General features: G+C 40.2%; 1 protein-coding gene across 4 annotated transcripts in view; it reads right to left on the bottom strand.

The window, feature by feature from the left end:
- The window catches only part of LOC144609082 (cell surface hyaluronidase CEMIP2-like), an 82,589-nt gene extending 58,553 nt beyond the window's left edge, over positions 1 to 24,036 (bottom strand). For 3 of the 4 annotated variants that reach the window (XM_078427449.1, XM_078427450.1, XM_078427451.1), the window contains exons 1-4: positions 23,200 to 23,365; positions 21,343 to 21,695; positions 10,116 to 10,601; positions 4,131 to 4,178 (exon numbers count right to left, since the gene is read on the bottom strand). In XM_078427449.1, the coding sequence (XP_078283575.1) occupies positions 4,131 to 4,178; positions 10,116 to 10,601; positions 21,343 to 21,695; positions 23,200 to 23,258 (946 nt within the window). In that variant the 5' untranslated portion in view covers positions 23,259 to 23,365. Of the gene's footprint in view, positions 1 to 4,130; positions 4,179 to 10,115; positions 10,602 to 21,342; positions 21,696 to 23,199; positions 23,366 to 23,936 lie in introns of those variants that run through there. The other variant, XM_078427448.1, reaches the window with a different exon arrangement.
- Between the last annotated feature and the right edge of the window lie 1,151 nt (positions 24,037 to 25,187).

The raw sequence follows: 25,187 nt of genomic DNA, 5'->3' as shown, positions 1-25,187 counted from the left end.
TATAAATGACGATTTTCCAGCTGTCACTGTTGTTAATGTCACATTGTGATTCTCCATCAAACCAACAGCCATTCTTTCCCCCAGTAATTACTCTATCTTAATTTCACTAATTATAGAACCAGATAACAAATGTGCCCACATATTCTATTATGTTCAATAGAAACACTAGCTTTATGAATAAAGGTGAAATATTGACAATTTTGAGTATAAATTAGTTCTTACCTGTATTTTTAAAAATTCATTTTCAGAATGTGCCAACATTTTTAGTTCAACGTTATTGATACAACCCAAGTGGCTTGCATTAGTCGGGGCTGCATTCATATACCAGGCAGTCATTAGTAAGCCAATTATGATTTCATGACAGTGGTTTTGTGGTCACTTTCACAGAAAACCAGCTTTTTAGTACCAAATTCCATATAGCATTCATTTTCAGATTTCCAAAATGCGTTTGTATTATTTAAATAGATTAGTCCAGTAACATATCGTTACACCACTAAACTACTGAGTGGCACATGTACATTTTATTAGCTACGCAGTGTTTTAATTAGCACGAGGATGCGAAAGGTGCTTTATAAATGCAAGTTTGTTCTGTCTTTCTATTACTCTTCCAGTGTAGTATCCTCATTTCTAACTGCAAGCTGCCTGCTTGGTAGTCAATTTGAGCAAGTTTGTGGTTTGCCAGAAACACTTTAAATCTGACAGCTATTCCTCACAATCCTGGCACAGTCAGGCAGGTTGAGCAGTCATTACTGATCATTATATCTTCACAGATATCCTGAGTGTGTATACGGAAATTCTTCAACGTGTCTTAAAGCACCTGATATTTGTAGAAAAAAAATTTAAAATGCAAATGCTGGAAATGGAGGGAAAAGGCAGAAAATGAAAACAATTCAGTATTATTTCTTGTTCTTGTTTTCACTGAAATTAAAGTAGATAACAAATATGCCCCTCTACAGGAGATGATAAATATTAAATAGAAACAATAGCTGTGGGATTATTACAGACAGAAGTAAATGTTTAAAATCATTGTGGAGAACATTGTTTGATCTCTTTGGCTAAATTTGAAATGTATAAATTTACAGCATTTTTTACTCTTGTGTATGAGATTGTTATTAACTTTAGATAGATACCATCTTGTCCATGAAGACAAACTAGTAACTGGAAACCAGGGAGCACAATCTTCTAATATTTGAATAGGCAGAAAATATTTTGAGCACAACATAGTTCACAGAAAGCAATGGGATGTTATGGGAAATGTTTACAAATTAAAAATTAGTATGATTTTCAATCAGCTTGTATGTCCTATTTTAGATAACATTTTTCATTGCCACATTATTTAATCAATATTGATGAGTAAATACTTAAAAATGTAAAAGGTAAAAAATTCAGACTAATTAAAACTGCTCTGAGATTAATTCAAACTCCTCACATAAACAATAGTAGAAACAAACTTGCATTTAATATATGGCTTTCATCCATTGAGAATGCCCAAGAGCTTCACAACCATTCTCTGTTGATCTGCATACACAACATTGCACAAACAGTAAAATCAGAAATTTGAGTGATGTCGGTTTTGAAGTAAAATTAAACAATGTGCAAGGAGAATTCATGGAAAAGGAGTGACACAGTTTGGTGTCAATGGATATACAGATAGAGCCACAGTTAAACATCTCATTTAAAAGTGGCATCTTCGGCTGTGCAGTACTTCCTTAGTCCTGTGCAGAAGCATCACTCTTAATCATTTGCTCAGGTCTCAGGATTGAGACATGAATTCAACATTCTGACAGAGCAAAAATAAGTAGATGCAACAGATCATTCATCGCTAATATCAATAGACTTTTCAGTGACGTTGATATGTTTACAGTAGGACACATGCAAAATAAGTTTTCATCACTACATAGTTATGTTTTGTTCTGATGAGGGAATCTCCTTACAGTTAGAACAGATTCTCTTTTATAACCCAATGGCGAACTATTTTTGAATATAGTTTGAAGACACTACCAAAACATTAACTGTTCATTCATCATCATTGTAAACATTACGAAGTTAAAAGTGGCTCAAAACTGCCTATTAATGGATTCATAAATTAAGAGCACTTTTTCACTTAATAAGTAGAATCCCAATTGCCATCTAACTCGGGTTCCATTGGGCTGGAAATAGCAGTCAGCCTTTACAGCTTTGTTGCAAACAGTGGGCTTACGCATTGATATATCCACTGCCTTTCAATAATTATACTTATTTTAGCAGGTATAACAAAGATTTTTTATTTTGAAAACATAAGAGGACAAATGATTTCTACTTTTTTATCAAATCATATAGTCATGGATTCGTACAGCATGGAAACATGTCCTTCAGCCCAACTTGCCAATGCCGACCAACATACCCTATCTACACTGAATTGGACATGTCGAGGGCAGAGTTTAAAATAATTTACATTTCTTAGCAGTATGACCGGTATTGCTAATATTGCAAATTTATTAACCGTTTAAATTATATATTGAAATGTTTTAAGTAAGACATGAATGCAGAGTTTTAGTAATGGAGCACAGAAGCAGGCCCTTTGGCCCATCTTGCCCATGCCAACCAAGATGCCCCATCTATGGTTGTCCCACCTACCTGCATTTGACCCATATCCTTCTATACCGATCCTATCGATATACCTGTCCAAGTGTCTTTTAAACGTTATGATAGTACCTGCCTCAACTGCCTCCTTTGGAAGCTCGTTCCATATATCCACTGCCTTTTGTGTAAAAAAGTTGCCCTTTAAGTTCCTATTAAATCTTTTCCCCCTCATCTTAAACCCATGTCCTCTGGTCTTGATTCTCCCACCTTGGGTAAGACACTGTCCATTTACCCTATGTATTCCTCTCATGGTCTTATACGCATTTTATGTTTCTGAAACATCAAATTATCTATTTACCAAGGATGATAAAGTAAATACTAAGTGAGAAACAGTTTTGTTCAGGGCAGCTTTTATGTAAGGCTACTAAAAGTGGAGCAAAATATAATCCCAACGGCCAAGCGACCAGATGTCATTTATTTCAGAAAAGATACTTTGACTGTTCATTAGGTGGCAGCACCAGCAGCACTGTAGAGAGAAAGTTGCTGAAAGCACACCATCAGTGGGTGTGTTTAAAATTACAGTAATAGATGATTTATCTCTCCTGTTGGGGCAATATATATAATTAATTGAAATAAATAAATAATTAATTGGATAACTAGGAGTCGCAAGAAACTGCCAATGATGGAATCTTGAGCTAAACACAAAATGCTGGAGGAACTCTGAGGGTCAGGCAGCATCTGGGGAGGGAATGGACTGGCGATGTTTCGGGTCTTGTCTGAAGGGTCTTGATCCAAAACACTGCCAATCCATTCCCTCCCCAGATGCTGCCTCGCCCACTCAGTTCCTCGAGCACTTTGTGTTTTGCGTAAACTGAATAATCAGTTGGCTATCTTTCATTTGATTTTAACAGTGATTCCACATGACATATCTTTAACAGCCTGTGTACGACACGTTAAAAGGACAGGTATTTCTGCCTCAATTGATTTATGTTACTAACTTTCTATCGCCTTTTAAACATCTTCAGTACACCCAAGCATATCTCATGATAGGGTGGAATTTCCTCTTTTTAAAGTAAATTTATGTGTGTCATTCTCTCTGAATGACCACCTACTAAATATAATTTCTTGATTGTGTTTTTGATGATTTTATTATCAAAGAAATGTCCTCCTTTTTCTCGTTAAAAGAGGAACCCTATGGCTTGGTGCCACTCTAAATGAATTTAATGATGTGTATTATCTCGTGTCCTATTTATATTATTCATATGTCCAACGCAACTCAAAACAATGCTTCTGTCAAGGATGGCAATACTTTGAGATTAGTGTATAATTTATTCAGGATTTGTCCAACAAAATCCATTTATTCGGGATAAATAGTACCATGAAACTCATTGACCTACTCAGTGCCAAGTCCTGTCAGTGCAATAGAATGGAGCACAATACAAATGGGAAGGACTGGATGGTACCCAAGAGGTTTGAGCAAGTGAAATGATAGTTATACACTGGAGTTGCCATGCACTATTAATGTATAACACAGTCTGTACCAAGTAAGGGTCTTGGCCGAACTCTACCTTTAAAGGACTTTCTGTGGGTCCTGTTCCTTTTCAGCCATTTTAAGACTGTAAAAACAAAGCAAATGGATAGACATAACATGGAAAAGCATGGGACATTCTGAAAAATCATCTAGAAAAATAACATATACAAATGGATTTAGTGAATGGGATGCGTACAATTAAAACATTTAACTTTAAGAATTTCAGGAGACATTCTATCAGACAGTATGATTAGCCAATGATGAACCCAGAGGTGCTATGACCATGCAATGAATGTTACTGTGTATAAGCCATGATATGAGGAATAAACCATGAAGACAGTAGAAGTTTGCTGTTCAGGCCCTTACAGCAGCTTAGTTAGAAATGTATTTCAAATTCACACCCACCTTCGCTCCCCAGTCCTTGATGTCCTTACAAATTTCAATTTAGCCAAGATTAGTTATAACCTTTTGTGGGAGAGAATTACAATTTCCCATGTGTGAAAAGATATCTGCTGATTTTATTCCTGAATGAGCAAGATCTATTAAAATTGTGTCCCTCTTTCTCGATTTTGATGACAGTAAAAGGGTTTATCCTGGCAACTGTATGAGGCAGAACCAGATTGCTTATAGTGAAGTGGCATGAATGACTTGAATTTAGCCTCCGAAACAGATTCATGACATTACCATGTTTGTATATTTGTAACTCTGGGATATTGACTGACTCTTCCCTTGCCTCAGTTTATCTGTTTCTGAGATCTTCAATGCTTGTTATTTTTAGACTTCATAATTGCCAACATATTCTTGGCTTCCCTCGTCTGACCCTTCAGGATCCAAATCTCTCCTGCCACAGGACTAGGCAGATTAAGCTCATCACCCCTGTGCTCACTGATTGGCTCCCAACCAAGAAATGCCTCATTCTTATATCAACCTTGTTACAAATTTCTCCTTGGCTTAGGTAATATATTTAGGTTAAAAGGTAGAATGAGGAGTTCCTCTTGATGTTTTTAAAATGATAAAGAGCACCAATTTTTTTCTGGCTGAAAGATCATTTGGTATTAATTGTAAGGAGGTGTCTTTGAAAAATAAAAAAGTTAAGATTGAATTAGATTCCTTTGAATACACTACTAAAATATGTGTTAAACAAGGATTCACTTAAGCAAAAAATAAATGGTGGAAGACTCAATGGGTTTGGAAGCTTGTGGAGGAATGGATAGATGACTTTTCAGTTCTGGACCTTTCCTCTGGTCTTTCCTCTGGTCTTAAGTTAAGCCCTTCACTTAAGATATCGGACACTTTAGCCCTTTAAAGGTGAACCCATAAGAATCAAGGACATTTCCAGTTTGAGAAGTATGTGCATTTGTAGATATGATTTGTAAGCCTGCACTATCCTCTTTTAGATGTTGCAGATGTTGGTCAACCTTGGTTGCCAGTCGTTCACAGACATTCCTTTTATTCTCTCTGCCCCTCCTCTTCTCTGCAATTTAAAGCACGTATTCCAATTCTGAAGAAAAGTGATTCACCTGAAACATTAACTGTTCTTCTCCCCACATATGCTGCCTGGCCTGCTGAGCATCATCAACATCTTGATTTTATTTCTAATTACACTAGGTTGGCTCCAATGAGCAGTCTCTCACGTGCCTGACAGTCTATTCTAGTATTGTCACAGCAAAATATATTCAGGTGGACAGAGGGAAACATTAGGGAGTTTTTAAAGCCTCCTTGAAAAGCTGTAACATCTCCATTGGCTCCTGGGAATCAGGGAGGCCTTGAGATATTCATGTTCCTTTGGACGTGCACAGAAGCCTAGTGTAAATGGCCAAAGCAGTGAGCCACATCCCAAACTACTTACATCCACATCGAGCACCACCGCCCTCCTGTAGTGGAGTCTGTGATTCCCACCATTACTCTCATCATCATCTCAGAACACAAAGAGTGGAAGTGAATCATTCTCAATCCTCAGAGGAATTCAAAGTATTAGATAATTGGAAAAACCACCTCTAGCATCATATTCCTATTTCATAATTCAAAGTACTTAAAAGCAAAGAATTTGTTATCTGCAGCAAACCACATTATCTTTGCGTGGTTTACAAAAGTGGGAATTGTGGCACAAAATCTTTCAAGTAATGGATGAGGCCTTCTGCTGCACGGGAATTCTTCAATATATATCTTGTTATGTGATGGGGCCAGAATAGGTCCCAGCTACATACTGCTGGAAAAACATGTCACTTGGGTAAGCTATCCATCCCCAGCTGTGTATGTTTCAAAGATAAAACAAATATTTTACTTAAAAAGCAAATAAATTCAAAGTTATAAATAAATTCAAAGAATTCAAAAGAATTATACAGTGACTTTAAGCGTTACCGTGACATTTTGGAGGTGATCCACTGCATTGAAATAAATGGAGAAAGTTTTCATGCCAGTCCATCCTGAGACAGGTTGTTAAGGCATATTCCTGAACCCAAATGCTTGTGAATAGTGACATCTTCACGCTGAAGTGTCCATTACTGAAGTGTAGTTGACAAAATGTCAGCAAACATCTGTCAGTATGTCTGAGACTTCATTGTTTGCACAAACCATAAATGCAATGTAATCTGATAAATTAATACTTTAGAACACAGAAATGTAATGAACTATCCTCTCAAACCAGACAATCTACAAGTGGTAGACACAAAATGCCTGAGTAACTCAGCGGGTCAGGCAGCATCTCCGGAGAGAAGGAATGGGTGACGTTTTGGGTCGAGACCCTTCTTCAGACTGAGGTCAGGGGAGTGGGCGGGACAGGGATAGAATGTAATCGGAGACAGTAAGACTAGTGGGAGAACTGGGAAGGGGAAGGGGATGGAGACAGAGAGAAAGCAAGGGTTGTTTGAAGTTAGAGAACTCAATGTTCATACCGCTGGCGTGTAAGCTACCCATGCGAAATATGAGGTGCTGTTCCTCCAATTTGCGCTGGGCCTCACTCTGACAATGGAGTAGGCCAGGACAGAAAGGTCAAATTGGGAATGGGAGGGGGAGTTTAGTGCTGAGCAACCAGGAGATCAGGTAGGTTGAGGCGGACTGAGCGGAGGGGTTCAGCGAAACGATCACCGAGCCTGCGCTTGGACTCGCTGATGTACAGAAGTTGACACCTGGAACAGCAGATACAGTAGACGAGGTTGGAGGAGGTGCAAGTGAACCTCCGCCTCACCTGGAGAGACTGTCGGGGTCCTTGGATGGTGTAGAGGAGGGAGGTAAAGGGACAGGTGTTGCATCTCCTGCGGTTGCAGGGGAAAGTACCTGGGGAGGGGGTGATTTGGATGGGAAGGAATGAGTTGACCAGGGAGTTGTGGAGGGAACGGTCTCTGCAGAAAGCAGAAAGGGGTGAGATGGGAAGATGTGGCAAGTAGTGGGATCCCGTTGGAGGTGGCCAAAATGTTGGAGGATTATATGCTGTATGCGACGGCTGATGGGGTGGAAGGTGAGGACAAGGGGGACTCTATCCTTGCTCCGAATGGGGGGAGGGGGGGTGGGGGCAAGAGCAGAGCTGCAGGATGTCGAGGAGACCCTAGTGAGAACCTCATCAATAATGGAAGAGGGGAACCACTGTTTCCTAAAGAATAAGGACATCGATGTTTTCCATACTAGATCATCGGCGATGTCCTCATTCTTTAGGGTTTTCCATACTAGATCATCGGAGATGTCCTCATTCTTTAGGAAACGGAGGTTCCCCTCTTCCATTGTAGATGAGGCTCTCACTAGGGTCTCCTCGATATCCCGCAGCTCTGCTTTTGCTCCCCCTCCCCCCATTTGCAACAAGGACGGAGTCCCCCTTGTCCTCACCTTCCACCCCAATAACCGTTGCATCCAGCATATAATCCTCCAACACTTTCGTCACCTCCAACGTGATCCCACAACTGGCCACATTTTCCCCATCTCCACCCCTTTCTGCTTTCCGCAGAGACCGTTCTCTCCGCAACTCCCTGATCAACTCGTCCCTTCCCACCCAAACCACCCCCTCCCCAGGTACTTTCCCCAGCAAACACCTATCCCTTTACCTTCCCCCTCTACTCCATCCAAGGACCCCAACTGTCTTTTCAGGTGAGGCAGAGGTTCCCTTGCACCTCCTCCAACCTCATCTACTATATCCGCTGTTCCAGGTATCCTCTTCTATACATCGGTGTGACCAAGCGCAGGCTTGGCGATCGTTTTGCTGAACAAATCTCCCAGTTGTTCAGCACTTTAACTCCCCCTCCCATTCCCAATCTGACCTTTCTGTCCTGGGCCTCCTCCATTGTCAGAGTGAGGCCCAGCACAGCACCTCCCCTGGAGGAACAGCACCTTGTATTTCGTTTGGGTATCTTACACCCCAATGGTATGAACATTGACTTCTCTACTTCAAATAGCCTTTGCTTTCCCGCTCTCCATCTCCTCCCCTTCCCAGTTCTCCCACCAGTCTTACTGTCTCCGACTACATTCTATCTCTGTCCCGTCCACTCCCCTCACATCAGTCTGAAGAAGGATCTCGAGCCAAACATCACCCATTCCTTCTCTCCAGAGATGCTGACTGACCCGCTGAGTTAATCCAGCATTTTGTGTCTATCTTTGATTTAAACCAGCATCTGCAGTTCTTTCCTACACAATCTATAGGTGGTTAAGTGTCCACAAAACTAGAGAGTATAGTTCATTACATTTCTGTGTTCTAAAGGATTAATTTATTGAATTACATTGCATGGCTGTCATTATAGTATTTTGCTTCATATTTGTTTCTCTTTGGGATCAGTCTTATAATGACATATCCCTTATCTCTCAGGTCAAGGATGACTTGTTGCTACTCCAATTCTGCAGTTTCTGAAGGTCATATTGCTGAGGTCAGTATGAAACTTATTGAGTCAAACAGATATGGTGCATGAAGTGCCTTTGGAATGGGCAGGAGGATAATTTCTGAAGTGATGTGTTTCTTCTGCTTCTGCTTTGGGCGGCACGGTAGCGCAGCGGTAGAGTTGCTGCTTTACAGCGAATGCAGCGCCGGAGACACAGGTTCGATCCTGACTACGGGTGCTGCACTGTAAGGAGTTTGTACGTTCTCCCCGTGACCTGCGTGGGTTTTCTCCGAGATCTTCGGTTTCCTCCCACACTCCAAAGACGTACAGGTATGTAGGTTAATTGGCTGGGTAAATGTAAAAATTGTCCCTAGTGGGTGTAGGATAGTGTTAATGTACGGGGATCACTGGGCGGCACGGACTTGGAGGGCCGAAAAGGCCTGTTTCCGGCTGTAGATATATGATATGATATGATATGACATTGGGCTCTGTGTAGTTCTAAACTATTGACTTTAGGTTCTCAGTGCCAATTGAAAGCATTTACTCTACTTTGGAGAAGAGCATGGGCCAGTGATTCCCTGAAATCAATGTGATAATTGTATCTTTTCCAGGAGGTTTTGAGAACATCATGGAATCTTTCTCCCCCATCAAGATGGTAATCTCTCTCTGTGACAGTACTCGGAAAAGGATGTCCATTTCAGGAGGCTGATGCTGGGTGGACAAATGACAGGATCTGCTCAATTGGGGCAAACTGAGTAACTAGGGCATCAACACTTTGAATGTCGACATGGGAGAGGGTGCTAACATTGACTCACTTACCTTGCTGATGAATCTGGAGGAGTTTGCAGAGACAGTGTTGATGGTATCTTTCTAGTGTTTTGATGTTACAGGTAATCAAAGACTCAAACATAAGGAAGAGCAGGATTAATGCTGCCTGGGAAACTATGAGTTTTGTAAAAGGGTCTGATCTTCAAACATCGTTTTCCTCAGATAACCAAAGGTTGTACGTGTGTAGTGCAGGCAATGGTGAATTTCATAATCAGGGTCTACCATCATTGACAGGTGACTTCCAACATATTGGAAGTAGTCCAAGATTTCCACACAATAAATATGCAATGTTTTTCCACCTGGGATTCACATTTATCAACAAATTCCACATATGTTTTTAAATTTAGAATCTCAATAAATCTACATGGAAGGAGAAAATATAAACAGATACATACCATGTTCATTATTGGTTTTACTTGTTTTTCCCAATATCATTTCTTGCTTAATAACCATTAGCTTCTTCACAATGTAGAACGCTTTTGCTAGATGAGCATCTACCAGCAAGTCTAGCTCTTTCAGGAAGTGTAAGACTTGGTAAAGTAACTGTGGTTTTATCTTAACCCTAACAAGAATGAGTGGATCAACTTTGGTAATCTGATTATTCAGCCTCTGATCACAGGTTGGAAGTGGGAAGAACTCCAAAGTTTTCCCCAAAGCTTCTCTCAGAACATAATTGGTCACTTTAACAAGAGAGTCACAATGCAGCAGTATTTCTTTTACTTCTGTCATTCTCTGGTAGATAGTCAGCAAACTTTTCGCCTGTTTGTCTTTTCTTGGTATTGTGCTCCGTACAAATCGTTTGTACAGTGGGTATATGTCAGATGAGTTGGTTGTGAAGTATGACAACTTCCAAGGAGTGCTTTGAATTTGTTGATCACCATCTGAAGAACAGAAATTAAATATTCAGATTTTTAAAAATAAACGACATGGGTTGTAACTCTTAATGAATACTTATACTCGTCTGTTTATTATTATTATTATATATTCTAAAATGCAATGAAGACAGACTGCATTTATGATCACACCTTTGTCAGTATCAAGATGTCCCAAAACACAAAGTCACAGCACAGTATTTTGTTTTGTTGTATATAAGCACCATAATATGCACATAATCTGATTTAGGAATTCACCGAGGCATGAATATTGACATGCACACTGAAGAATTTTTAAATTTCAATTTCAAATTGATACCATAGAACATTTCATGTTCACTTGAGAAAGTAGTTGGGGTCCTGGATTAATAATCTTATCAGATTGACAGTACATTAGTTGGGCCACAGCTAGAATACTTTATGCAGTTTTGGTTGGCACAACTATGGAAAAATTGCGATTGCACTAGCGAGGGTGAAAAAGAATATTTACCAGTATGTTGTCGGACGTGAAGTGTTTCAATTATCAGGAGAGACTGGAAAGGCTGGGAATGTTTGCCTCAGAATAAAGACTGAGAAGAGTTCTGATTGAGAAACAAAACTGAGGAGATTAGATTAGATTAGATTAGTAAGAAACGTTTACTCTTGGCAGACTAATCCATTACCAGAAGCCATGGGTCTGAAGTAAAAGTTGGGAACTTTAGAGAGATTTAAGGCAGATTTTTTTTTACACCACAGGCCAGTCCCTGAGGGAGTGGTGGGATTTGGTACTCCCACCCCCACCACTGCTTTTGCTCATTTTGAAGTGTTCAGACAAGACGACTTAATTTGTTATTAGCATTTTACATTTTTGACAAGATAATATATTTGACGATCCTTGGTTGCCTTAAGGAGATCAGGTGTCCATTGTGCTGGTGTAGAGTTACAGAGGCCATATTGCGTTCCTTCATCAAAATTTTGACATATCTTCAAAAAGTATTTTGTTAGACACAAGTCATTTAGTTCCAGGTGGTGAAGATGTTATAAAAATGGACGCTTTTTGCTTTCCCTTTGAAGAACATTTTTTTCCCATTTTTTGCAGTATGGAAATATGAGAATTTAAGAATTAATGTGAGGGTAGACTTCACAGCAAATTTTTGCTTCCTTGTAAACTATTAAACAGATTTATAAGCGTTATTGAGTGACAAATATTCTATGAATCTTTGCTCTTTTCACCACGTTATCTACCTTGTTGTCACTTTCTAGGTCTCTCTGTTTTATGACACTCCCCACGTCCCTGTTTTATACTCCCGTTTTGTTTTAACTTACCAAAATGCATTAATTCGCACTCATTTGAGTTAAATTCCATCTGCCATTGCTTTACACACTTTCCCAGTTGATCTAGATCCGTTGTAACAGACAATCTTCTCAGTGTCCACCACACCACCAATCTCGGTGCCATTCACAAAGTTACCATCAATGCATTTATATTGTTAATGTATATGACAAAACAGGGGATGCAACACCGTTCCTGTGGCACACCACTGGTCACAATCCTTTCCAATCTGAAAAACAATCCTCCACTGTCACCATCTGACTCCTTCCACCCAGCTAATTTTGTATGTAATGCACCTACTCGTTCCTGGATCCCATGTGTTCTCACCTTCCAGTCAGGCCTACCATACAGGGCATTGTAAAAAACCCTGTTAAAGTCCATATAGTCAACGTCTACCACTCCACCCGTGTCAATCCTCTTGGTAACCTCCTTCAAAACCTCAATCAAATTCAAGAGACACAAGTTCCCATGCACAAAGCCATGTTGACTATCCCTAATTAGTCCTTGCTTTTCCAAATGCAGATAGATCCTGTCTCTTCGAATCCCCTCCAATAACACCCCTCACCATTGATAAGATTTACTGATGTCATATATGACAACCCATAGTTTCATAAATGTCCTTCAGGAGATGAAATCTGCCAGGATTAACTGATCTGGGCAATTATGTGACTTCAAATCACTGCCTGTGGTTGACTCTTTAATGCCACTTGAAACAGCCCAGCAAACCACTAAGTTGATGGTGGCTCATCAACACCTCAATGAGCAATCAAGGAAGGACAATAAATGATGGCTTTGCCAACAGTGCCCAGTCCCCAAGATCAGAATTTTTAAAAATTACATCAAGAGGAAATCATTGGATGCAGGAACAAGTTAAGATGTAGTTTGTGTTTAAACACCAAGAGATAGTTGCCCCAGAATTCATCTTAATTATTAGGATTATCTTAGGTAGACAATCATACAAAGCATTTGTAGAAATTTGGAGCTGCACTACTTTTCATTCTTGCAGCAGTACGAGACAGGAAAGAGTAATACTGAGTAATAGTGTGACATGGCTATTGGCCTTGTCCTTCTTGATGGACATAGGTTTTGAAGGCTCTGTTCAAGTAATCCAGGCACGCACTTGCAATGCATTCGAGGACCACAACACTACACAAATGTCTGGAAGTGGTGGAGAGAACAAATAGTTAGGTTGGTTGATAAGCACCAGTCAAGTGGCCTGCTTTGTCCTGGATGCTGTCAAGCATCTCGAGTATCACTAGAACCTCCCTCATCCGGGCAATTGGAGAGCATTGTATTATGCTTCTGACGTGCTTCTTTGATGGTGGAAAGCATAAAATGGTGGAAAGCGTTAGAGGGCCAAAACCAACCCAGCATTTGATCTTTTCTTGTAGCCACAAAACTTGGGTGTCTGGCCCAGCAGATTTTCTAATCAATGGTGACCCCTTGGATGTTGATGGTGGTAGACTTGACAATGTTAATGTTATTGGCTGTCAAGGGAAGGTTATTAAATGATCTTTTGTTAGAGATTTTCCTTCCTGGCATTTTTGTGGCTCAACTCTAATCGAGGATGCTGATGACGAGAGATTTGGTCGATAATGTCATAGAATGTAAAGGGGAGGTAGTTAGACTTCAATATTGAAGATTCCTTGGCAAAGAAAGCACCACAAAGATGCATTGAATGCAGACATGCTAATCGTGATCTGGTTGCCACACCTTATTAATGGTAGTACAAGTTCCATCAAACAGGGACTTCTTCAAAGAGGAATGTCATACCAAAAGGGGCTGAAATAAGGGACGAAGACAGTAAGTAGAATCTGTAATTTCCAAGGACTTATCTGTGGCTAACATTAAATTGCTGGGTCACCTCAGGATAGTTCATTGATACCAACTTTGAATTTGATGAACTGGTTGTGGAAACAGTCTGTTCAATGGTGTGTCAAATGGGCAGATGAGAGGAGAGGCAGGTCTGTGCATTGGGAAAATGTTTCACAAAGTTTATTTGTCAATATACATAGTCTATGATTTGGAGCAAGGGTAAAGATCTAACTTGCAGAGCAAGTTTGAGAAATGGACTGAGGCTGCAACTGTGAAATGAAAATTAATAACCATTAAACATAAATTATTTATTAACTTATATATTTAAATGAGATTTGAATACAAGAACTTCAGTTGGCCTTGAATGAGTGTTTTCTGAGCATTACACAAAAATGTGCCGCCAAGTATGCATGCTTGTCAAGGGAGATGAGGGTCATTTTGACTCATTTGACAATGACGGAGTCTTACGTGCAGTTCAGTGTGAGTTGAGACATTGAGAACATGCAAGTATTTGCAGGTTTCCTTTTTAGAATGTCTGAAAGAAAAATGGAGCAGGATTTTGAGAGGTGGACGCACAAAATAAAATCTAATTCCCAGATAACTGCTCTTGGCTGTGGGCTAAGAATAAGACAGGTTGGAGGAGATTGTGAGGTCAATGATAAAATTACTAATTGATTGGAAAGCTAGATACAGTGGTAAGCAGACACTGAAAGCCTTACAAGTAGAATTAAGAAATAGAAAATAATTTTAAATACTGGTGGGAACTGTGTATTGTCTTGGTAGCATTTGAAGACTTAAACTCAAATTCATAGATTAGATAAATGTGTAACAAGGGTGGAGTAATTCATTAGCAGTAGGATTTCAACTTCCATACAGATAAACCCTATCAGGAAGGAAGTACATTTCTCAAGAATTATCATGATAGTGGTCAGCAACAAAAACATTCTGACAGCTGACAACATAGCTGGATATATTAGTAATGAGCAATATATCAGATTTCATTAACAGCCTGAAAGTGCATGGATATTTATTTAAAAGTAGTTGTCTATTCAAGATCAATATAATAATTAAAATAAAATTAGAAAAATCAGCCATGAAGTATTCTAGACTTAAGACAAGCCAACTTCAATACTGACACAGTGACAGTTTGCAATAAGTTGTAATGGGGGAAAAAAGACAAATACCAATATGAAGTATTCATAAAGGAATTTAATGGGATAAGTGCCAGTGTACTTTCCTCAGGAGGAAAGAGTTTCAGTTGGCAATTAATTAGTAATCTATGACTAAGAGCTTAACATGAAATTAAAAGAAAATTCATCTTTCAATACAAGAACCAACACCCAGAACCTGTCAACTATGATAGATTGCAAGAACAATAAATGGCCACAGAACAGTAAAAGCTTGAAAAAACAAGAACATCAATATTTTTTTATAACATTAGTTAAAATCAGAAGCAAAGCAGGATTCCTTGATTTTTAAAAAAATCATTAATATTTTGCATCAACATTTACTACAAAGTGAGAGGATGGCATACTGTCACCTGGACATGCGGTCCAAATGGCAGAATGTAAGTACATCCAACAGGGATCTACTTTGGAACCACAACTACTCCCAAAATTTGTTGATACATGGATGAAGGAGTGGAAAGCCACATCTCCAAATTTTCAGATGTCACAAGAGTGTTGCATCGGAAAATATCGAAGCCACTGCAATGCACGCCATTAAGGGCGGTTTAGGTAGAACCAATAAATTAAATTGATATTAATAGATTATAGAAACAAGAAAAATGGCAGCAAATGGATTGTAATCTTAACAAAGTGCATGTTTTTGTGCCTAAAATAAAATAGAGTACCTCAAAATTGGTGAAAAGTTAGTAAATATCAAGAGCACAAATAGGATAAGGGCCAATCCACTATCCTCAGGAGGAAAGTGTTCTAGTGGCGACAGGTTGGTCTTAAATATCTAAAGAATTATGGTGAAAGAACTATGAGAACTATGGTGATCTCATTTTACAAGATCATTAAAATAACGTGGACAGGAAAGAAATATCAAATAGTGGGTTTGCTTTGCAGCTTTAGAATTAGAATGCACAGACCTATATTTTAAGATATGAGGGCCGAAAGGCCCAGGTGGCAAAAGTTGGTTTGTGCAACTAATACTTGATCCAAGTGAATGCTGGACAGGCTTGGAGGACCTGATATGGCCTCCCTTCTGTATGACTTTGTTATTCCTATTGCTGCTATTCTTTATTCCTTTATGGCTGCTATCTGTGTTGCAATAAAGACTGAATCAACAGAGATCAGACTCTGGAATATACAGTAGCTAGTTGTACATTCTTCATTTTGGAGATCTCGAGCATGCTTGCTAGCTATGCATTCATTGTGCATCTTCTTTAGGTTGCTTCAGATGAGCTCTTTGCAACAGAACCTGTTTATTCTTTGCAACAATAGACAATAGACAATAGGTGCAGGAGTAGGCCATTCAGCCCTTCGAGCCAGCACCGCCATTCAATGCGATCATGGCTGATCACTCTCAATCAGTACCCCGTTCCTGCCTTCTCCCCATACCCCCTCACTCCGCTATCCTTAAGAGTTCTATCCAGCTCTCTCTTGAAAGCGGTGTAGAACCTCACCCTCTTAGTTTTTCTCCTCTTGGCCTGACATAAGCAGTGGTTGCTTAATGTCCCATCGCATGTCATTTTTATTTTTCTGCTATCCTCTATGCATGAGGATGCAATCCAACATTGAAGACCTGATTAATACAGATTGATGGGAGCTGAGTTGTGAGGTTATCCACTTTGGTGGTAAGAATAGGAAGGCAGATTATTATTTGAATGGTGTCAAGTTAGGAAAAGGGGACGTACAATGAGATCTAGGTGTTCTAGTGCATCAGTCACTGAAAGGAAGCATGCAGGTACAGCAGGCAATGAAGAAAGCTAATGGAATGTTGGCCTTCATAACAAGAGGAGTTGAGTATAGGAGCAAAAAGGTCCTTCTGCAGTTGTACAGGGCCCTAGTGAGACCGCACCTGGAGTACTGTGTGCAGTTTTGGTCTCCAAATTTGAGGAAGGATATTCTTGCTATTGAGGGCGTGCAACGTAGGTTTACTAGGTTAATTCCCGGAATGGCGGGACTGTCATATGTTGAAAGACTGGAGCGACTAGGCGTGTATACATGGAATTTAGAAGGATGAGAGGGGATCTTATCGAAACATATAAGATTATTAAGGGGTTGGACACGTTAGAGGCAGGAAACATGTTCCCAATGTTGGGGGAGTCTAGAACCAGGGGCCACAGTTATAAAGAATAAGGGGTAGGCCATTTAGAATGGAGATGAGGAAAAACTTTTTCAGTCAGAGAGTTGTAAATCTGTGGAATTCTCTGCCTCAGAAAGCAGTGGAGGACAATTCTCTGAATGCATTCAAGAGAGAGCTAGATAGAACTCTTAAGGATAGCAGAGTCAGGGGGTATGGGGAGAAGGCAGGAACGGGGTGCTGATTGAGAATGATCAGCCATGATCACATTGAATGGTGGTGCTGGCTCGAAGGGCCGGATGGCCTACTCCTGCACCTATTGCCTATTGTCTGAGTGATCGGACCTTTGCACTAAGTGGCATCTGAGGCAGATGGTGCTCGTGATAGGAAAATGTACCTGAAGGAGCATTTAGGTGAAGCCAAGGAGCTTCTTCTAACACCACACACGAGCTCTTGAGAATTAACTTCAAGAATGGACCTCCTTAATTCTCTGAGGATATATCGGCATTCTACTTTCCATCTCTTCTGCCAAGATCTCCAGTGGAACATCCATGCAATACCCTGCCATGTAATATAATTCTTCACTGTTCTTAGCTCAAATTCACTTCCTACATATCTACCACCTGCCTCAATTAAAAAGCACCCCTCTTGCTTTGTACAACGTAGGCCGATTCTATGTTGCTACTAATAGTAATTCCTGTTTTTGTTTCCACTGGATTTTGAAATCATGTTGAAGAGGCAACGGGAAGTTGGTGTACTCTGCTTTACAATCAAGAGTTTTGTGTTATTGCCTTTGGAATATTAGTATCTGTTTTCAGCAGCTTTGCAGAAAGTCAGCTGCATAAGCAACCTGCTAATCAGGATACTAACCAAACCCTTGCAAATAGCTTGAATGATGCAGCAGTTTATTTGCTGAAATATTGCCTTTAAATGAGTTGATATTAATTAATGTGGGTGACTCTCCAACAGAGACACCGACTAAAACTTTACACTGAGCACATAATGTGCTCTCAGCTGTTGTAGTACGCCCTTTGGCCTATGCCCAATACAAAGCAACAAAACAAACTGCTTTTACAAGTTGGGTTTGCATGTCTCTATCAACATCTGGAAGAGACATAATAAGAGCACCGAATAATTCAAGTGCTTCTGGCATTCTTGACGTCAGTGATTTTCCAGTTTAGAGTTCTCTTCAGGTTCAGACAACTGGTGTCTTGTTGCACCCTGTAGTAGATGGAAATTAAATAAATAGTGCAGTCTTACATATAATAGCAGGAAGAAAACAATTTAATTTTATAGATGAATAATGCATGTTTTTTTCTGGAACTCACTGAGATGGAATTTCCTCCTAAAAACGTGGAAAAGACTATTTAAATTATTTTTTTTTAAAGTGGGATAAGACATTCTGCAACATTTTATGAGATTATGTAAGATTGGTGCCCTAACTCCATCTACGTGTCTTGATTTTATGTCAGACAATATCCTGAGCTGGAATTAAAAACCTCAGATTTAAAATTAATAAAGATAATGTTTTGTGGGCAAATACTTCGCCCTTCTATTACTCGCAATATGAAGAACTACTTCCCAAGCGGCCTGTCTTCTAGTTAAAACTAATATTCCTTCATCCTTGAACTCCCAACTAGCAGAAAAGGATTTGCTTTGTCCTCCTTTTCAATTCCTTTCCTAATCCTTCAAATCTGGTTCAAATCACCCTTTAATCTTTGACTGTGCAGTAATACAAAACCTAGTTTATATAATTTCACTTTATAATATAACTTGGAGCACTGGCAATATCCTGGGAAATTGTGCAGGACAGATTTACAAGTAATATTCACAACAGCAGCAACTTGTATTTGTATTTGTTTCCAAATACACAGGACAAGATGTTAGAAATCCAAAGTGCCAAATGTCAATTTGCTCCCGGTGGTAATGGGAGGCCTATGCACTCACCTATTCTCCTCCGATGTTGAGAAAGGCTAGGCAGACACGTCATTGGGGTTATCAAGTGGGCACCTACTTTCATCGACGTTTCGCTGATTGGACCCACGACGTCTCCAGTAGACTCAGCAGTGCATTCTGACGTCCCAGAACTACCCCCCTCTACATCTGCCTAGCCGGCTTATTTGGGAGACCAGATTGGGTCTTTCCTCTTCAGCCAGAGCCACTGGCTACTCTGCTCTGCCACCTGTGATGTTTCCTTGATAGCCTGGCGTAGGGCTTGTCCGCTGATCCCCAGGTCCTTCATCAGTCTTACGGTAGATGTTGCCACAAATCCTCGACATCCAACTTCTACCGGGCAGATCTTTGCTCTCCAGCCCCGCTGTTCTGCCTCCGCTACAAGGTCTGTGTAGCGCAGTTTATTTCTTTCAAAGGCTTCCTGCACAGCATCCTCCCAAGGGACTGTGAGCTCCACAAAATACACCATGCGCTGAGAGTTGGACCAGAGGACAAGATCAGGCCTCAAGTTGGTGATGGCTATCTCTGGTGGAACTGTAAGCCGTTGGTCCACATCCACCAGCATCTGCCAGTCCCGGGCTGCCTCCAGCTGTCCAAACCTTGTCCTTGGTGGAATTTTCCGTTGTTTTTGTTCCCCCTCCCGAACAAAGGCAATTGGCATAACTGGGTTGGTTGTTCTGGGCGTCAGGGCATTGTTGGTTGTTCTCCTGCTTTCCAGAGTCGCTGCCAGGCATTTGAGCACTTGATTATGTCTCCAGGTGGACTGTCCTTGGGAGAGGCTTACTTTACACCCAGTGAGGATGTGCTTAAGCGTGGCTGGTGTTGAACACAGGGGGCATGATGGATCTTCGCCCAGCCATTGGTTGAGATTTTTTGGGCTAGGAAGGACATCATAGGTTGCCCGAATGAGGAAGCTTATCCTGCTCGCCTCCATCTCCCACATGTCCTTCCAGCTGATCTTCCGCTTTTCCACACTCTCCCATCTCATCCACTGGCCCTGTTTAGCTTGCGACACAGCCTTGGCACACCTACTCGACTCCTCCTGTCGGCGGACTTCGGCCGTGACCAACTTCCGGCGCTCCAGTGAGGATGCCTTGTTCCAGCAAGGTCGCTTTTCGCCAAGCCCCAAGCCACTTCGTCCGTGTTGGACTTGCCCAATCATGTCGCCTTGGTGGAGAGCAGATTTTGCCTGCTGTGTCGCATTCTTAGCCGTCCACTTTCTTCCTGTTGCCAGGGTTGGGGCAGCAGCTCGGATGACAGTGTCCCTCGATTCTGCCAGGGTCATCTCTAGTCTGACATTAGTGCACTTGAACTCCTCTGTGAGGCTAGAGAGAGGCAGCTGAAGTACCCCCTGACCGTACAGGCCTACGTTGCTCAGGCATTGAGGAACACCTAACCACTTTCTCACAAAAGAGCTGATTGTTCTTTCCATCTTCTCAACTCTTGTGAGGGTGATGTCATACATGGTTAGTGGCATTATATCTTAATGTATTCAAACATTTCAAAATGTTCAAAAGAACATCATTAAACAGTTGCGTAGCATCACAAAGATTGTCCCAACATGGTCTCTGTTGCATAATCTATCTAATACTTAATACACCAGCACAGATACTTAAGGGACACCAAAGGTCATTTCTCAAAATACTTGTACATATCAATTATTAATCATTTCTACCTTTTACTTTCTAACTAAATTCCCAACCAGGTCAATAGCTTCACCCGTCTGTGGATTTTTATTATTCCAAAGTTTATTATATAGAACCTTATTGAAAGCCTTCAAGTGTATAAAAAGTATCCATAAATACAATCTTCTACATTAATTCTCCCCTTCCCAAACAAAAATCCAGTCCAGCTGGACCTACCCAGAAGTAGATCCCTCCAATAATCTCACCCTTCAGCTATTCTGCGCTATTACAAATTTTAATACATCCTGCACAATCCATTATGTTAAAAAAAATCTGATTTTTCTTTAAGTAAACGTTCATTGTTTTCCAATCAAAAGAGCTAATTCCTGAACCAAGACATCTATGGAATATTATAGGATTTGTAAGTTTGTAAGTCATTAAGTGCCATTATTTTTCCTATACCATCTTCTACCTCACTCGAACTTAGTTGATTCCAGTCTTTGATTTTGTTTTATTAGTTTCCTGGGATGCCAAATGTACTGTAATTTTCTACTATCTTGTTCTGCCGCTGCTCTATTTTCTTTGTAATTTCCCATCCATCTGTGTGCAATGAACCTGTTATCCTTTTTATCTTTTGTCAAGTTTGAAATTTCTCGCAGATCTGAGTCTAATGTACTATTTACTTTTATTCTTTCCTTTTGGTTTCATGGCACCTCTCACTACTTATGTTCACCATCTTTCCATATCATATCTATATTCCCTTTTTCAGTAGTTTTAATGCTGTCTAGCTTACCTTTGCAAGTATTTCCTTGGAATAACTGTATCATGCCATACCAGTGAAGTATACCCAGTGCAGCTACAGCAAAAAATGCAAAATACAGCAGGTGAAGTGTAAATTCTCTTGCTATCTCTGGACTAGAAAACACTCTCCTCCTTTTCTTTAGTGTATGATCCTCAGGCATGAAAAGCCTGGGAGCAGCTTCCAATGCAGGCGAGACATTTTGAAACAGCAAATGCTTTTGATGAGGCCATAAATGAAGGGACTGAGGTATTGTACGTTGCGAAAACCTCTTAGCTGTGCAGTTGGTGCAATTGTCTTTGAGGGAAGATTGGACCTTGGGGGTTACATCTGTTTGCATTTTGAATCTGAAAATGACAACAAAAAGTCAAAATTAACATCATACAACCCACCACAGTGAAACCAATCAGTGATCATCAAATTAACATTGTAAAACAACATCTGCAGTTCCTTGTGTCCTTGATGATCACTGTAACCATGTCTTAAGGAGGATTGCAGGTGAGCCACTGGGTGTGGAGATGGTATTGGCGGATGAAAGGACAGGGGAGAAGTAATTACTGCCTTTGGATAACATCTATACATGGAATATATCAGCCTTTCCGCTGTCATATTTAAAGTTTCATAAGCCTCTTCCTTGTCACCAGATTATTTTAATTTCTCGATTCTAAACCTTTTGTTTCCATACATCTTCTTAAATGACCATCCCATTCATCACTCTTCCTGTTCATTTTCTACGTCTTGTATTTACTTCAAATTTAAGTTGTTTGTGTTCATTATTTTAGAGTTATAGCATGAAAACAAGCCCTTCGGCAGTGTCCATGCCGACCATTAATTACTCGTTCACACTAGTTCTATGTTATCCCACTTTCCCATCCACTCTGCACACTGGGGGAAATTTACAGAGGCCGATTAACCAACATACCCACATGCCTTTGGGATGCAAGATGAAACCGGAACACCTGGAGGAAACCCACACAGTCACAGGGAGAACATGCAAACTCCACACAGACAGTACCCAAGGTCAGGATTGAACCCGGGTCCCTGGTGATGTGAGGCAGCGGCGCTACCAGCTGCACCATTGTTCTTGTCATTTGGCCTGAAATTTCTGTCTCCACCCAAACTGCTGCATAACCCAGTCATTAGATAAACATTTAAATTTAACCTACCATCCATGGAAATTGTGAGTAACTATCAAATTAGAAAAGTGGGTAGCAAGAAAAAAAGGGTTTGGTTGAAAGATTTGTTGTTTTCTTCCAAATTACTTCCCGAATAAATATATATATTTCTGACCTCTGGAACTCCATTCACTGTTACTTGTTGGTCGCAATGTTACAAACTAAATTCACAGCAATGATGTGACTAAAACTATGAACACACAGGAAATTTGTGTCCCTTGAACTCCACAGTCATCAATGTCTTCACACAAGCAAGCACATTTGATTGTTATGGAGGCTGCTCTTTTCAATTAAGGAGGTCAGTTTCTTTTTTTAAATCAAAGATCTAAATAGGTAATGTGAATTTTCACAATATTCCAATGGAATAAAAGCCACAATTAATGGAATGAAACAACTTAACAGCACAAAAAAAGAATTCACTTTCAAACACTAATTAATTTTAAATTGAATCTTTGAATCTCTTTCCAAACCTCACCATTTGAGCCAATCCCGCTTTTGGTTAAAAATGAATATTTTTTATATCTGATTATAACTCCAGATTTCACAGTTGCAAAATATCATTTACTGAAAAGCTCTCTGCTCTTCAAAAGTACCATATTCGTTTTTTTCAACCGCACTGTACATAGTTAATTATCAGATGTCAGCCCAATTTCCAACACCTACAAATCTCACTTACCTTGGTCCAATAATTTCCCTGCGGCAGTTACTCTTAATGGTATGGCTCGTGTTTTTCATCCAAAAGCTGAAGATAAACTATTCTCTCAGCCGTCTTCTCACTCTCCTGCCAAATATTCCGCTAAAGTAATTTTATAACATCCCAAGCGGCGAACTCCAAGCTGGCTAGCCGTGTCTGAACTTTTCAAATTAGGGCCAGACATACATCATTGACATTAAGTTTACTCTTCAATAGAAACAAACGTCTATTTATTATTTGTGTAAACCACCACGCACTAGGATCTGCCTGGCAGAATTCTACTCTGTTTCCAGTAATGTTGCACAGTATTGGAGACCGCTGAACGAGGGTGGGAGTTGATGGACTGTCAGTCAACAGAAGTGAGAGGAAGGCAGAAAAAGGACACTTCAACTTAAGTTGGAAGGATTTCTCATCGTTTAAGTAAAAGAACAACGTGCAGTTCTAATTACATTATTTAAAGACATGGAAATAAAGACAGGTTAAAAGTTGAATATTTCATTCATTTTCTTTTCTCTGAGCAAATATATTTAAAGTTAGACTATCGTCAATCCAGCGTTCCTTTCCATTTAAAATAATTTGGGTTTTCAGTGTAAAGGGGAACACACACACAATGTGAAACCTTGGAATTGATGCTCAGAAATAGTAGGTGAAACCTTTGTATTTTACCGCGGCATGGTCCCTAGTACCAATCTCGGCTTTTCGCCCGGTCAAACTAATACCTTTCTTTCCTCTGCTTTTGTTGTCGTTGATTGCAGCTGGAACCAAAACAAAATCCACGTGGCATCTGACATCACCTGGCAGCGAAACGCTCGGGACAGCGAGCCATGCACTAGGATCTCAAGCGCATCCCCGACCTGAAGCGAGAAATAAGCACGACCACATGCGATGTACCCGCCTCCAAAGCCGAGCTGGTAACTCGGTGTCGGTGTGCAGGGAGCCGAGCTGCAGACGCCGGCTCCGAGTTCAGGCTGCGATGCACAGCCTCGTTTCCACAGCCTTGCCTTTGGCTTAGCTCATCGCATCGCATCGCATCGAGTGTAAACCTCTAATGCCGGTAAAATCCTGCACCGAGGGACAAAGGCCCAGGAATTACAGTTCGGATATTTGTAGTCACTGGATTATTTTAAAAAAATCAATAATATCGAGAAAGAGGTTGGTTCCATTCACTAGAGTAAAATTGTATTAAACGACATTATTGTTAAACAAATCACTGATAAAAAACATTAAAAAGTGTAACCATTTTCTGTTAAGTGAATTAGTTGGAAATTAATACAAAACTGCAGCTGCTGGAAGTCTGAAATCGAAACAGAAAAGGCTGAAACACTCAACAGGTGGAACTGCATCTGTGGAAAGAGTAACAGTTAAAGTTTCAGGTCGAAGATTAGAACTTGTGATCATTATATACATTCATGTCTTAGATATTAATGTATAGATGACACAAAACACTCAGTAGTGCTGTTGAAGGGGGGGGGGGTTGGAGTCCTACATTGTAGAATTATATTGCTCAGCTGGTAAAATGGCAATGTAATGACAGATTAAATTTACTCTAGATAAGTGCCAGGTGATGAACTTTGGATACGGTGTACACAATGAATGGTAGGGTCATCAAGTTGTATTAGCTCAGAAACAGGACCAATGGCCCATCCCATCCATGTCACAACTATTGCCTATAAATGCTAATCCCATTTGTCTGTTTAAGGCTTGTGTCCTTCTACTATTTTCCTATCCAAGTACTTAATCTAAATGATTTTTAAACATTCTAATTGCATCCCCTCAACCATTTTCCCTGGCAGCTCATTGTCTATAATCACACCTGTATGGAAAAAGTTTGCTATTCAATTTTCCTTTAAATTCATCCCCTCTCAGCTTATGCCTTTAGTTTTCGACTCTTTCACCCTGGGAAAAGGACTCTATCTGCCTTATCCATGGATCTTTTAATTTTATACACCTCAATTCAACCATCCATCAGC

The sequence above is a fragment of the Rhinoraja longicauda genome, chromosome 33 (genome assembly GCF_053455715.1).
Source record: "Rhinoraja longicauda isolate Sanriku21f chromosome 33, sRhiLon1.1, whole genome shotgun sequence".
Lineage (NCBI taxonomy): Eukaryota > Metazoa > Chordata > Chondrichthyes > Rajiformes > Arhynchobatidae > Rhinoraja > Rhinoraja longicauda.
This window is presented reverse-complemented; position numbering and strand designations above follow the sequence as displayed.